Genomic DNA, 15751 nt, shown 5'->3' on the forward strand with positions numbered 1-15751 from the left:
GAACATTGCTCAGGGGAATGTTTTTGGGAGACACTGTGGGCTCCAAATATTGCAGGGGAGCAACAGCAGGAGATGGAGTGTGCCTTTGTCTCCTGCCTGTGGGCTTCCCAGAGGCATCTGGTGGGCCACTGTGTGAAACTGGATGCTGGATTAGCCCTGGGCCTGATCCAGCAGGGCTGTTCTTATGTAAAGGAAAATAGCTCGAAATTGCCTCTTTTCTCATCGTGCATGCAGAATGTTTTTTGGCTTGTGTGATGCTAATCTGGATGTCAGCCAGACATGTTCACTGTTGTTCTTGCGGCCAAGGCTACAGCCAGTGGGTTGAAACAGAAAGAAGGAGATTGTCTAGACCTTGGAAGGAATTTGCCAACTCTTTGAGCTGTTTGAGAGTGGAACAATCTGTCATGTGCAGTGCAGGCTTCTCATTTGCTGGAGGTTTTCAAACAGCGGTTAGGCAGCCGTCTGTCCAAGATGATTAGGAGCGGAGAGCTGGTAGCAAGCATGACATGTCCCCTTAGCTAAGCAGGGTCCACCCTGGTCACATATGAATGGGAGACTAGAAGTGTGAGCACTATAAGATATTCCCCTTAGGAGATGGAGCCACCGCTCTGGGAAGAGTAGAAGCTTTCAAGTTCCCTCCCTGGCTTCTCCAAGATAGGGTTGAGAGAGATTCCTGCCTGCAACCTTGGAGAAGCCGCTGCCAGTCTGTGTAGACAATACTGAGCTAGATGGACCAGTGGTCTGACTCTGTATATGGCAGCTTCCTATGTTCCTATGATATAGCAGATTCCTGCAGGAGATGCGACTAAAAGTTCCCTTATAGCTGCCTTCCATCAGAGGTATTATTATGTATTTAATTTATATATATTTCCTGACTTTGAAGGCTCTAGGCACTTCTCAAACCAGAAATACAATAAAACAAACTATTAAAACAACCATGAATAAAACAATTTAAAACATTCAAGGATTACTAAAAGCCAGACTTTTTTTTTTAAGGGTCTTAAGGGCTTTTTACAAGGCTGACAAAGATGTTATGCTAGGTGTTACTAGGTATTTGGAAGATCTGGTGCCCAACTCCACAGCCCTCCTTTTGATAATTAAGTTGAATCATGTCCCCGCAAGAATCATTACGTTTGACTCCTCGCCCAAGGGAGATGAGTGCTGCTTTGGGGCAAAAGCACCTTTTGTGTGCCAGTGCAGCAGAGGTTTAAGGAGGAGACAGGGATGAGAAGTACTCATTGCTGCAGCAGCAGAGGTAACTACTTCCCCACCCCAATTCTAGAAGGAGGTAGCTGATGAGATTTAGGGCTCTGAGCCATTCATGGGGGGCCTGAGCCCCATGGGCCACTTCCTAACGATGCTCCTGCCTTCCAGCTCTAAAACTGATACTTATATGTGGTGCTTTCATGTTTTCAGAGTGCTTAACATACATTAGTCTTGTTTGAACAGCATGCAAACTTAAATAAAGGGTGAGCAGTAGCGTCCCAGCTAGCCCAGTTCCTGTGCTGGTGCTTTTAATTAAAATTTAAATTTATATCCTGCTCTTCCTTCAAGGAGCCCAGAGCAGCGTACATGGTTATGTTTATCCTCTCAACAACCCTGTTAGGCTGAGAGATAAGTGACTGGTCTAGAGTCATGCAGTGATTTTCACGACTGACTAGGGATTTGAACTCGGGTCTAACTCGGGTCTCCCCAGTCCTGTTCTCACACTCTGGCAGTGTTTGTTTGCAGAGGCAATCATTGTTTGTCCTCATGATTTGGACTGCTGGACATCCATCCTTCCAAATCACAGGGAAAGCTGGGCTACGTGAATATGGAGCAGATTGCACTCAGGCTAGCTGGTGCACTCCTGTTTTCCTGTACACTGAATCTAGTTTTAATAATGACTGGCCAGGGCTGTTATCCTTACAACAACCTTGCAAGGCAATAAACTCCCCTACTGACTTCATGGCAGATGTGAGATTTGAACCAGGCACTTCCTCATTCATAGCTCAGCCTGTTAGTCTCTATGCTGCCCCATCTCTCCGGTAAATACATCTTTTTTTACATGGACTACAAATTTACTACTAGATGTAATTTACTACTAGATGTAATTTACTGTGCTAGATGGGGAAACCAAGCAAATAATCAGGTAGAACTTCCACCAGTTTACCCCCACAGATTCAATGGGTTGTATCCAAATGTACCTTGCCTGAGCAGAAAGGCATTTCTTCTCGCCCAAGACAACCCCCCTGATTTCTGCTGATTCCCCACTCTGGTCCCATCCTATACTGTTCTGGAGGGTCTCCTGACACTTGAGTGAATTTTTGGGGTCACAGTGAGGAGGAGGGGTAGGAGATGAATGAGTGGGGAAATATGTGCCACTCTGCCACAAGATGTGGTGACAGCCAACAACCTGGATGGCTTTAAGAGGAGTTTGGATAACTTCATGGAGGAGAGGACTATCATTGGCTACTAGTTGGAGGGCTATAGGCCACCTCCAGCCTCAGAAGCAGGATGCCTCCTGAATACCAGTTGCAGAGGAGTAACAGCAGGAGAGAGGGCATGCCCTCAACTCCTGCCTGTGGATTCCAGAGGCAACTGGTGGACCACTGTGTGAAACAGGATGCTGGGCCAGATGGGCCTGATCCAGCAGGGCTGTTCTTATGTTCATGTTCCTTTGCATATTATCTAGTGCTCTTGTCTCTTAAGGAGGCTTCCTAAACTGGCTGTCTAAAACTGCAGACAACATATCTGTATCAAGGTGGTCCTTATGCTCGTTTGTGGTTCACAGAGCCCTTTCATGCAACCTGCCACCATCTTGTCAAGTAGCGTATAAGCGGGGGAAGGAGGAGTGTTGGTCTTGTGGTAGCAAGCATGAATTGTTCCTTTTGCTAAGCAGGGTCCACCCTGGTTTGCATTTGAAAGGGAGACCACATGTGTGAGCACTGTAAGATATTCCCCTTAGGGAATGGGGCTGCTCTAGGTAGAAAACCTGCCTGCTTACATTCAGAAGGTTCCAAGTTCCCTCCCTGGCATCTCCAAGATAGGACTGAAAGAGGCTCCTGCCTCTGCAACCTTGGAGAAGCTGCTGCTGGTCTGTGTAGGCAATACTGAGCTAGATGGACAAATGGTCTGACACTGTATAAGGCAGCTTCCTATCTTCCTATCTGTGGGTGCCTGCCCATATTTCATATAGGTGTCAAGTTTGGTCAGCTTTGATGGCTGAGTATGCTCCATGTGTAGGCAAGGCTGTGAGTAGCCTTCACCCATTCCCACCCCACCCCATTAAAAAAAATCCAGATCCTGTGCTGAAGCATTCAACACTGAGACATGCCAAATTCTGTGGTCTGGATATATTATGCAAATAAAGAACTTTTTTTTTTAATAGTGGGTTTTTTCTACAGTTCTTCTAAAACTGATTTTTGAGGAGTTATGTAGGTTTTGACAAATACTGGGAGAATGAAAGGAGAATATGAAAGGTCATTTGGAAATGATGGGAAGAATCCATATTGTGATGGTATACTGCTCTGTCTCCTGGGCTCATAGAAGCTTACAGTATATTTTAAAAACAGAGCTCTCAATCAAAAATCTTTACTATGCGCAGGTCCACACATGACAGCAACAAGTCCAGTGCCACCACCCACCAGTTCCCAGTGAGCACCTGCTCCTGGTGTGAGCCACTGGTTCCCCACCTTCCATGTCATCCAAACCCATCAACGTCAGGTTGCCAAGCAGAACTCCTCTCCGCCACCCAATTTCATATCTTGGTTACAGATGTCAGGTGGTGGAGGGAAGCGCTACTTGGCAACCCAGCGTTGGTGGGTTTGGACAATGCAAAAGGCAAGGAACTAGCAGCTTGCCCTGGGAGGGGTGGTTGGTGGAACTGGGCTTAGGAACATAGGAATCAGACCATAGGTCCATCTAGCTCAGTATTGTCTACCCAGATTGGCAGCGGCTTCTCCAAGGTTACAGGCAGGAGTCTCTCTCAGCCCTATCTGGAGATGCCAAGGAGGGAACTGGGAACCTACTGCATGCAGGTGCTCTTCTCAGAGCGGCATCTTTCAGTGCTCACATGCAGACTCCCATTCAAATGCAAACCAGTATGGGCTCTGCTTAGCAAAGGGGACAATTCGTGATTGCTGCCACAAGACCAGCTTGCCATTGTGATATGTGAACCCTCCTTATGTCAAAAGTGACTGTGAAAAGAGTTGTTGGGAAATTTGCTTAAGCCTGTTTTCAATTCAAGAAGCCTTGTTTAAATGCTTACCCGATTGCAGTTAAGTCGCTCCCTTGTAGTAAATCTGTAGGCTGCAATCCAGCTAAAGGCCACCTGGAAAGCAATACTAATACTACTACAAATATTTGAATACCACTTTTCAGCCACATTTCTCAAAGTGATTTAAATGAACAAATAAATACAATAAATAGAACTAGCGTGACCGGCACAGAGCATCTGCATGCTAGTACTGTATCGTTCTCCTCGCCTCCCGTCCCAGAGACCTCCCCACTCTCATCTGAGCCCCAGATTCCTCTGCTCCTGTTCCTCCTCCTCGCTGGTCCGGAGCGGTTCCCAGCTGGAGCTCCAGTGCCACCCCTGTCCAGAGCAGCAGCAGCATTGCTGCCGCCTCTGACTGGGCTCGATACCCTCATGGCTCTGCACTCCAGGTACCTCGAGCATGCCGTGCATGCTCTCCAGACACCAGCATGCCACACATCACCTTAGTGCTTTAACTATATCAGGACTGCTCAACTTTGGTTCCCCCCACAACTGTTTTTGGACTACAACTCCCATAATCCCCAGCCACAGTGGCCAATAGCCAGGGATTATGGGAGTTGTAGGCCAACATCTGCAGGAGGGCCAAAGTTGAGCAGCCCTGATCTATATAGATAAGAAAGATGGTTCCCTGTCCCCAGCAGGCTCACAATACAAAAGAAACATAGACACCAGCAACAGCCACTGGAAAATGCTGGGCTGGGGTTGAATAGGGCCAGTTGCTCTCCCCCTGCTAAATAGAAGAGAATCGCCACTTAAAAATGTGCCCCTTTGCTAAGTTAGCAGGGTGCTTATATCATCCATGGCTAACTTTTCCATTGATTGCAATGGGACTTAGTCACAACTAAGAGTCAAACTACACAATGTAAGCCAATGTGACTGAAAATCCCAGTGGCTGCTTGGATTTAGTGGAGGAAAAGAAAACTCTCCCATGTCGTTGCTTGGTTGCTGCAACTCTTTCCTCCAAATCGCATTCCACCCTGTGGGGTTATTACTGTGTGTTTTTTACCTACACATGTATCCAGAACCCTGCAGGAAGATGGATGGCTTGGGGGACAATGGAAATTGCACTAGGCAGGGGAAAGGTGAAGCACCTCCACTCCGTGCAAATGGTCCCCTGTATAAGTTGTCTTTTCCAATAAGAAGTAGTAATAATTTTAAGTCGCATGTTTGTGCATAATCTGTAGTTAAGCTGTAATTTTAGCTGATTAGAGCTGTGATCTTTGTGTTGCAGAATGAAAAGGAGTAACTCCATTCTAAGTGACGTTCCTTTTTTTCTTTTCTAAAAAAGAGAAGCTTCTCATTCTATGCCATATCTACAATTAGGAATGTGTCGTGAACATTCAATAACCGTCTTTCTTTTTGCAATGCAGAACCAGCGAGTCCCTGCTGACATGATCTTCCTAAGGACCTCAGAAAAGAATGGTAAACATCTGGAATCAATTGTGAAAATAACCATTAACCTTTTGCTGGTTATATGGGACAAAATAATCATTTTGAAACCGTAACCCAAGTAGATATAATTTTAGACTTGGCAGGTCTGACTGATTTAAACACTCTTTTAAAAATATAATTTAGGCATCCTTCTTGTTTTATAGTTTGTGATCATTTAAAACATCTTGTTCATCTTGCGGTATGCCCCATTGTGTAAGGTCACATAAATTGAAGAAAAGAGAGACTGATGTTGTATGCTGTTGTTTATCCTGGCTTTGAGCTTTATACAGATTTGTCTTCTAATATTTCAACATTTATTCAGAAAGCATGAAATGCATAGCTTATAAAAGCTGCTTATAAAAGCCTTAAAAAAAAAAACACACCTTGATGATTCTCAGATTCCTTAATGTATTTATTTACTTTGTCACATGTGAAATGTAAGAGAAGAAAAGTATGACTTAAAAACGGCATGGTTTCCAGACAGCAGGACCCTGCCCGTGTGTGATAATATTTATCCAGAGAACAGCTGCCCGTGGCACTGTTTATTCAAGTGCAGTCATATTCCTGACTTGGTGGCCTCCATCAAATTGTTTGTGGGTCATACGGAGACAATGACCCAGATCAAAAGTGCAGTGAGGAAGCATGCGTGAAGCTGTCCCCAACATTGAAGTGACTGGGTTGTTGGGCTTACGGCTATGACGGATATTACGAGAATGATGGTAACAATGAATGATAAAGCTTCTTGCTTGCAGCTTATCCCTGGGGACTTACTGGTTTGCATGAACATGCTCACAGTGATTTTGTTTCTGCGTTATGCAGAAGGAACCAGTGCAGGATATAGGAACAAACAGACTGAAGCATCGGAGAGCATGATGTGTAGTGTGTGGTGCAGTAATCCAATCCTGATATAACATAAGGCATAAGCCCATTCACACATTATGTTCAGCACTCATACCATGAGTGTACAGTGTATACAGGTACAGATCTGTACACAGATCTCCTGAGAGTGTTTCAGTGTTGTGGTCTGGGACTTGCATTTGAATTCTGGGATATTATGGAGAAAAACACATATCCTGAACCATTTTCTGCTACACTTCCTATGTGGGTTTCTGAAATCTGAGTAAAGATATACAGTAAAATCTCGATATCCAGCATCTGTGGATTCACATATCCACTGTCGTATAATAGACACCCACAGGGAAGAAAAGTTGGGTTAAATCCGCATATCTGTGGGATGGGGGTGACCGGAAATGATCTTGGAGGTGATTTCCAGCCACCAGTTTGAGACTGGGAGCCATTCTCTGGCTCCTTTTGCAAAAATAAAAAAGGGAAGAACTGTATTGGGGGGCACTGCTGGATGGCTGGGAACCTGCAAAGCATGGTAGGCCACTTCTCCCACATTTCTACGCCCTTTTACCGCATTTTGGGGACGTGTTCTGATAGCCCCAATGTTCCAATATTCACGGTTTTCGTATCCGCGGTAGTAGCAGAGAAGAGAACCCCCATGATTACATAGGTTCTCCTATAAAACATGACAAATGGCTCAAAGATTTCTGGTGCCATTGAATGTTTTTCAGCTGATACCAGAATGCAGGCATAAAACATTCTAAAGTTGAGTCTTACCAGATTATCACCAATGCCAGATTTTGCGGCAGTGGTTCTTAACATGGGGGCCACCAGATGTTGCAGAACTACCACTCCCAGCATCCCCAGCCACATTCTGCAACATCTGGCAGACCCCACATTAAGAACCACTGCTCTATGGAGTTCTCCTTCAGGCTTAGTACTAAAAACGAACATTCTTTAAAAAACCCTTTGCACTCTTCATAGTCTCTCCATAAGTAGTCCTCATAAGAAGCAGTTTGAACCACAAAACCCCAATTAATACAGATGTAAAATCCACAGGCTCCTGCTTTCTACGTACGGATCAGCTGGATGGTGAAACAGATTGGAAGCTGCGCCTGCCTGTCACGTGCACGCAGAGGTTACCCACAGCTTCTGTACGTAAAGGTTTCTAACTTCTTGTTCTTACCATCTTTATCTGAAATGCATCCATAACGAAAAACCACTTAGAATCGTTTCCCAACATGAAGAACAACTCTAACTCACTGGCAGAGCATATGCATCTGCTTTGCATGCAGGAGGTCCCAGGTTCCTTCCCTGGCATCTCCAGGTAGGGCTGGAGAAGACTCCTCCTTGAAGCCCCAGAGACCTGCTGCCAGTTGGGGTAGATACCATATTTATCTGAATCAAAGGCTGCTTCCCCCCCACCCATGTAAAGTTATTTGATGTTAGAAATTGGGGGGGGGGTTGTCTTAAATTCGGAGTCCTCTTTCTTTAGGGTAAATACAGCTATAAAGTTGTGTCGTTGAGTCGGTGTCGACTCCTGGCGATCACAGAGCCCTGTGGTTTTCTTTGGTAGAATACAAGAGGGGTTACCATTGCCATCTCCTGCGCTGTATGAGATGATGCCTTTCAGCATCTTCCTGTATCGCTGCTGCCTGATATAGGTGTTTCCCATAGTCTGGGAAACATACCAGCAGAAATTCGAACAAGCAACCTCTTGCCCTCTAGGCAAGTTACTTCCCTACTGCACCATTGGGTGGCCTCACCTGCATGTAACCTGTATTTTTAAAGAGGTCATCTTATATTCATAGCTGTCTTCTATTCAGGTAAATACGGTAATACTGGATAGGCCAGTGGTCTGACTTGGTGTCCGGAAACTTCACACATCCACAATCCATTGGAAATCTTTTCTGCCTTCGCTCCATTGGAATGAATGGCAATGCTGTGCAAGCACATTTCTGCACATTCTCAACAGCTAGATTTTTTGTCCTTGGTGCTTAAAAGTTTTTATCACTGGTTTAAGAAGAGTACTTACTTTAAACAGGAGGTGGCCCATATTTTAATTCTGTGCCAACATTTCCCACCCTACCTCTAGGACCTTCTTCAGATCCGGTCATATGTGTATGCTGAGGAGCCAAACATTGATATCCATAACTTTGTTGGGACTTTCACTAGAGTAAGTAATGGCTTGGTTGTTGAGTAAGACATATAGAATTTTGTCTCTAATAACTTCAGGGCAGTATTAAGCTTGGAGCCAATTTCCATATTCTTTCAAAAGATTGCAAATCCGTTTCACAAATGTAATGTCACAAATGTTATAAAGTAAGGCTGGCAGTAACACTAACAGGTCATCTTGGATATCTGCTAGGGCAAGTGACTTGCTATTATCCGCTTATGTCATTGATAAGGAGCCTTCTTTGTGTGCTGAACTTAATCAGATAGACTGTGGCTGGGTTCACACATAACTCAGAACCAGCCCAAAATATGGAGGGAACCTGAAGTTGGTGCTGCCAACAATCACGTCTCAGTTTGATGGAATAGTTGACTTGAGCCAGAGGTATGCCCTGGGTCAGCCCTCCCAGTGAGGTCCTGGATGCTATCCAAGACTGCTTAGTTGACCTCACAGTCATTTGTCCCAGTGACAAAGGGGACAGGCTGGAATGAGCAGGAGGTTCATGAAGAGCATAGGTTCAGACATAACATGCACCTCAATGGGAGCAGCACTTAGTTTTAGAAATGTGCACAAAACCAGTTTGCCCAGTTTGGTTCGAATTCGAACCAGGTTCAAACCGGGAGAGGGAGTTCGGTTTTGGTTTTGCTCAAAACCCCCTCCCCCGGTTTGGTTCTAATTCTAACCAGCTCAAATTTGAGACACCTTTTTAATGTGGTGATTCTCTTTATTTAGCAGGGAGAGAGTAACTGGCCCTATCCATCCCCAGCACAGTACTTCTAGTGACTGTTGCTGGTGTCTATCTCAAGTTTCTGTTTAGATGGTGAGCCCTTTGGGGACAGGGAGACAACTTATTTATTTATTATTTCTCCATGTAAACTGCTTTGGAAACTTTTGTTGAAAAGTGGTATATAAATGTTTGTTGTAGTTTGTAAAGTTTCACATTACACCAAGACATTCTCAGTGCTAAAATTCTAAAGGTCCAAGGAAACTAGTTTGTTCTAGTTTCCTTGATCTGGAGCTTTACTAATAGTTCACTGTTGCTTCAGATTAACATGCATGCAACAAATATTAACTCTCAAGATAAATCCCCACCACACTCCTACAGTCCAATCTAGTGAGAAAGGGGGAAAGAAGTGAAGATTCCCATCAACATTCAATGCAAAACTATATTTACCATCACGTTCTCTTTATTTCATAGTGACATCTTAGCATTGTGTCTTTGTTTGTTCATTCAGTGCTGCTCATCGCAGAATAGACTTCTGATAATGTTCTGCCATTTTTCATTGCTGGAATTATTTATTCCCAGATAGCTTTGCCTGACCAGAGCTTGGCTATGGGGCTCATGTTCATGTTCAACTGTTTGCCCACATCCCCTAGAAAATGAAGCATACTCTCAAAAGAGAAAAGTTAAGATTATAATGGAGATTTCACCAGTCCAATCCCAGTGTGATATCCCAGTGCAGTGATCAATCTAGTGACAATGACCAACCCTATCGCTCTGACTTTTATAGTCTTTTTCCTCTGGGGAAGGTCTTAACCTTGCATCTTAATGTATTTGTTGTTTTATGATAGGCTATTTCGAACTAGAAGTTACTACCCATCTGCATATTAAATATGTCATTTAAAATGTAACTTGGGTTTTGCTGAAATGTAACTTGGGTTTTGTTGCCATGTTTGCTAAAATATATTTGGGTTTTGACAACTCTCTTAAGGTAGCCAAATACCTTGTCATCTAATCGCTGATGTGCATGAATGGATGAATAAGATGCCCATTGTCCTTGCCATACTATCTAGTGAAACTGCAGCCAAGGGAACAGAGGCTATTACCTGTCCCTTCAGAATGGCACTTGCCTGTCTCTTAGGACTCACTGACCCATGTTTGACTGCTGTTCACATGGAACCTTTCTCCACTTTGGCCTTCATAATGAATATAGAACATGGGGAAAGGTTTAGGAGAGGAGAGCTGATCTTGTGGTAGCAAGCATGAATTGTTTCCTTTGCTGAGCAGGGTCTGCCCTGGTTTGCATTTGAATGGGAGTCTACATTTGTGAGCACTGTAAGATATGGGGTCAAGAAGTGTTGGCTCAGCTCACCAGCCAGACAAAATATTTTACTCATCAGATGGTTCCTCAAGAACAATAGATACATTGCTCTTCATGACTTTTTTCACTCATCAGGCATCATTGTTCACTCGTCACGGACTAGTAGACTAGTGGATTTCCTGATCCTGGGATATTCCCCTTAGGGGATGGGGCCACTCTGCTGGAAAACCTAACTGCTTGCATGCAGAAGGTTCCAAGTTCCCTCCCTGGCAACTCCAAGATAGGGCTGAGAGAGATCCCTTCCTGAAATCTTGGAGAAGACTAGGGATGTGCACGGTCCGGCCCAGTCCAGACCGGCACCGACGGGGGCCCCTTTCTTTTAGGGCGGGAGGGCTTGCTTACCCCTCCCGCCTCTTCGGCCCCCTCCAGCGCCCGTATTTAACTTAAAAGCAGGGCGCTGGAAACCAGCCACCCCCGCCGCTGCTACCGCTGCCCCCCCGAGTAGATTAACAATTAAGGGTGCCCCTGCCGTCGCCCGCCCGCCAGCCAGCCAGCCAGCCAGCCCTCCCTCCCAGCTGCCCGCCCGCCCGAGTGTGTCCTTACCCAATGCTTGAAGTAAACGAGAGGAGCTACCGAACGGAGCTCCTCTCGTTAGCAAGGCCTCCAGAAGACTGAAGGCGCTTTGCGCGCGCGCACATGCGCGCGCCGCAAAAGACGCCGGAGGCCCGGTCTACCCGCCGGGAAAAGGCCGGGTAGACCGGGCCTCCGATCGCCGGAGGCCCGGTCTACCCTGCCGGGCTGGGTAGACCAGGCCTCCGGCGATCGGAGGCCCGGTCTACCCGCCGGGAAAGGGCCGGGTAGACCGGGCTTCCGGGCCTCTGTTCGGTAGCTCCTCTCGTTTACTTCAAGCATTGGGTAAGGACACACTCGGGCGGGCGGGCAGCTGGGAGGGAGGGCTGGCTGGCTGGCTGGCGGGCGGGTGACGGCAGGGGCACCTTTAATTGTTAATCTGCTCGGGGGGGCGGCGGTAGCGGCGGCGGGGGCGGCTGGTTTCCAGCGCCCCGCTTTTAAGTTAAATACGGGCGCTGGAGGGGGCCGAAGAGGCGGGAGGGGTAAGCAAGCCCTCCCGCCCTTAAAGTCATACCCCCCACCCGGACCCGAACCACCAAGAGCCGAACCGGTCCGGCAGTTCGGCCATTCCTTAGAATGGCCGCCGGACCGGTTCGGACTCACCACTAGAGAAGACACTGCCAGTCTGTATAGACAATACAGTACAGAGCTAGATGGACCAATGATCTGACTTGGTATAAGGCAGCTTCCTATATTCCTAATACTGAAATTTCATGAGATATAAACCCTTTCAAAACTTCAGTGACTTATCTCTAGAGCTTGTTAAGTCAAAGTCTATGAACTCCTGGCAGAGATGTCTGAGGTTTTTCTGTTCTGAGTCTTTTTCTGCTTTGTATACAAATAAGATAATTTTTACAATAGCCCTTTAAAGGGTTTTCAGATGCTACATTTTACAATTCACGTCATAGGAACATAGGAAGCTACCATACTGAGTCAGACCATTGGTCCATCTAGCTCAGTATTGTCTACACAGACTGGCAGCAGCTTCTCCAAGGTTCTGCAGGCAGGAATCTCTCTCAGCTCCATCTTGGAGAAGCCAGGAAGGGAACTTGGAACTTTCTGTTCTTCCCAGAGCGGCTCCATCCCCTGAGGGGAATATATCACAATGCTCATGCTTCTAGTCTCCCTTTCATATGCAACAAAGGCAGATCCTGCTTAGTTAAGGGGACAAGTCAAGCTTACTACCAAGTGAATGGCATTCTCATTGTCAGTTTCACTTCTGGCCACTTCCAAAGGTAATGGAATCAGAAACTATGTCCAAAAATTATGAATCCATTATTGATATATTTTGCACGTTTCAGACACTGTCTAGAACATACAAGACTTTTGCAAAAATATGGCCTTATAGCAGATGTTCTATTGCCAGTGAGTATATATATCAGCTCGAAAACTTGCTTATGGCTACAGTCATTGAAAAAGTGGTTACACATGATTTCGTTACCCTTAGAATTTCCCTTCTACTGAAAATACCTGTGGGAAACTTTGGAAACTCGAAAGAGGGAAACCCCTAGAAAACTGGCAAATCTCCGACTGTTCCTAACAGACCAAAAAAAGTTGTGATTGCTGTTGACAGAAAGGAGTATACAAAGCAGCTCTTAACAGTTCTCTTTTTGGGGTAACTCTTTCAGGAGGATAGCGACCCACCAGTGAATGAGAGTCTAAGCATCGAAAACACCCTCTGGGCCAGCACAGTGATTGCTTCAGGTAAGACCAAAGTGATGTGTGAATTTCTGAGGGAGTATGTTAGCAATTTTTTAAAAATCTCTTTGTAATTGAAATAATCATCTCTTGTCAATGGAAATTAGTGGTTGGAATGAAGTTTTCCACTTGTCCTAACACCACGGGGAGTTTGAGCTGACATCTAATTACCCCTTGGACATTTATAGATGAGAAGGCCTTTGGAATTCCAATAACCTTTGGACAAAGCATCAACTGCTGGAATAGCACTTAATTGCTCTCAATATTGATGTTTCAAATCTGTAACAGAAAGGGCTCCAAAGAGATTATAGATGAAAACTAGGATAAACGATCTTGAATAAATGCCACCCCTCCTGGTTTGTAGCTCCATAGGAGAACATCTTGTAAAAGCAAGACCATATGTACAGAACTGCAAGGCATGAGAGAGCTTTCAAGAAAGTATGTCTCCAGAAAGAGAACATACTTCTCCCCCACAGGGCGGTCAACCAGTTTGCCCCTTGTTATATAAACCTTTCATTGTGTTGAGGTTTTAAAGGGTGCACCAGGTAGAAACTTCCTTGATATAAATTTGGTACTTGCTGTCATGGCCTGACTCCATTCAGGTGATTATGTGATTTTGTACAATGTCCAGGTAGAATGGTAGGTATGGAGTATAGCAAGGGAACCAGTTGTAGGGGAGTAACAGCAGGAGAGAGGGCACACCCTCAACTCCTGCTTGTGGCTTCCAGCAGCATCTGGTGGGCCACTGTGAGAAATAGGATGCTGGACTAGATGGGCCTTGGGCCTGATCCAGCAGGGCTGTTCTTATGTTAACCCAGCAGGGGTGGAGCCACCATTGGGCCAATGGGTTCAAAGAACCCGGGCCACCAGCCTCCCTATGCTGCTGGAACCCAGAGAGGCAAGGTATAATCTGAGTCCAAGATACAGGGATCTGGCAGGAAAGAAATTAAGCAAGGCTGCAAGGTGATTGTAAACAAGAAAGGTGGGCAGAAAACATCAGATAAAGTGATCAGGGACTGAAGGACCTCCCCTCTGGGAAGCAAAAGGGTTTGGGGCCCTTGACTAGGGAAAAAAGCAACTAAGTGGGAGACATGATAAAAGTTTATAAAATGATGTGTGATGTGGGGAAAATGGATAGATTTTTTCCCTCTTTGCTTCCTGGCCTACTGAGAAACCCTTCCTTTTCCCCTGAAACCAGCAGCACTACCTCTCTTAATTCTTGGTCCTGTACACTGTGGAATGTCTTTGTGGCTAAAGCTCAAAATTTAAGAAGCCTTGGCGGCCATTAGGCTTGTTCACACAACTGTTAAGTGGGTAAGGCAAGTGTCCTGCCCACCTTCAGAAGCTGTGTCCACTCCTGATTTTCAGTTGTACGTGAGTTAAAAGCTAGGTTGGAGGTGAAAAAAGTGATGGGAGATGGGCGCAGGCTCTGGTGGTATTTCCTCTTACCTTGGTAATATGCTGGGTAAAAGTGCAGGGTAACACAACCTAGTCAGAGCATGGACCTGGTTGCTACACAATCATTTCCCCCTCCTCCGATATAGGATTTAATTCTCACACTCCCAAAAATCAGGAGCGTACACAGCTTCCAACTGATGGCAACCAACAACCCACCTGGTGACAGCCAACAACCATGGATGGCTCTAAGAGGGGTTTGGATAAATTCATGGAGGAGAGGTCTATCAACAGCTACTAGTCGGAGGGCTATAGGCCACCTCCAGCTTCAGAAGCAGGATGCCTCTGAATACCAGTTGCAGGAGAGTCACAGCAGGAGAGAGTGCATGTCCTCAGCTCTTGCCTGTGGCCTTCCCAGCTAGCACCTGGTGGGCCACTGTGTTGAAACAGAACACCAGACTAGATGGGCCTTGAGCCTGATCCAGCAGGGCTGTTCTTATGTCCTGAAGATGGGTAGGAGCAATTGTGTATCCAAGAGCAAGGCCCAGTTCGAATAATTACTATCTAAACTATAGTTTAGATAATTATGAACAAGTGGTGGTGGGCCTCAGACATCTGTGTTTCCCCCTCTCTACTCTTGTTTCATGTGCAAGAGGAGAGCAAAATCTTTGACTTTCACTTTTTTAACCAAACATACAACTTCGCGTGCAGGAGGTGGTGAATGAAAGTTTCTGCTTCCACTTTCTGACTAAGCCGTAATTCCCTGTTATGTATGAACTTGGAAAACCGTGGTTTATTCTCTCCCTAGCTAGTTAAAACAAATCATGATAAAATCGTGGTTTGATATCCGGATTTGTTTACAAACTAGAGTTCGAATAAACCATAGTTCCTGAAGTTGGTATGTTACAGGAAACCATGGCTTAGTCAGAATGTAGATGTGAATGTTTTCCTTTGCCTCTTCTTGTACGTGAAGTGGGAGAGGGAACATGCAAGCCCAAGGCCAACCTCCATGTGTTTGCCATTAAACGGAAGTTTACAAAAGTATCTGAAGTGGGCCTAAATGTCCCGATTTTTAATGCGCTTCTGTTCTCAATGTTTAAATTGGAATAATGGCTGCTATTTTGGACGTTTGGTGGTGGTTATTTTTAAATAGGCCACTTTGACTGATAATTGAGACTAGCATGCAACCATATTCACAATATGGTACAAACAACATAGCACATCCTAGAAATGTAAGAAGCACTGTACAATAACACCATAATAGTCATGACTCAAGAG

At 45.4% G+C, this 15751-nt stretch overlaps 1 protein-coding gene across 4 annotated transcripts in view; it reads left to right on the top strand.

The window, feature by feature from the left end:
• Window positions 1-15751, top strand: part of ATP9A (ATPase phospholipid transporting 9A (putative)) — a 144822-nt gene that overhangs the window by 42377 nt on the left and 86694 nt on the right. For all 4 annotated transcript variants that reach the window (XR_008306299.1, XM_053246763.1, XM_053246766.1 and 1 more), the window contains exons 6-9: window positions 5629-5680; window positions 7595-7689; window positions 8631-8711; window positions 13009-13084. Coding sequence is in view for 3 of the 4 variants with exons in the window: in XM_053246763.1 (XP_053102738.1) it covers window positions 5629-5680; window positions 7595-7689; window positions 8631-8711; window positions 13009-13084 (304 nt within the window). In the remaining variant the exon portion in view is untranslated. The remainder of the gene's footprint in view (window positions 1-5628; window positions 5681-7594; window positions 7690-8630; window positions 8712-13008; window positions 13085-15751) is intronic.

Source organism: Hemicordylus capensis, chromosome 4, assembly GCF_027244095.1.
Source record: "Hemicordylus capensis ecotype Gifberg chromosome 4, rHemCap1.1.pri, whole genome shotgun sequence".
Classification (NCBI taxonomy): domain Eukaryota; kingdom Metazoa; phylum Chordata; class Lepidosauria; order Squamata; family Cordylidae; genus Hemicordylus; species Hemicordylus capensis.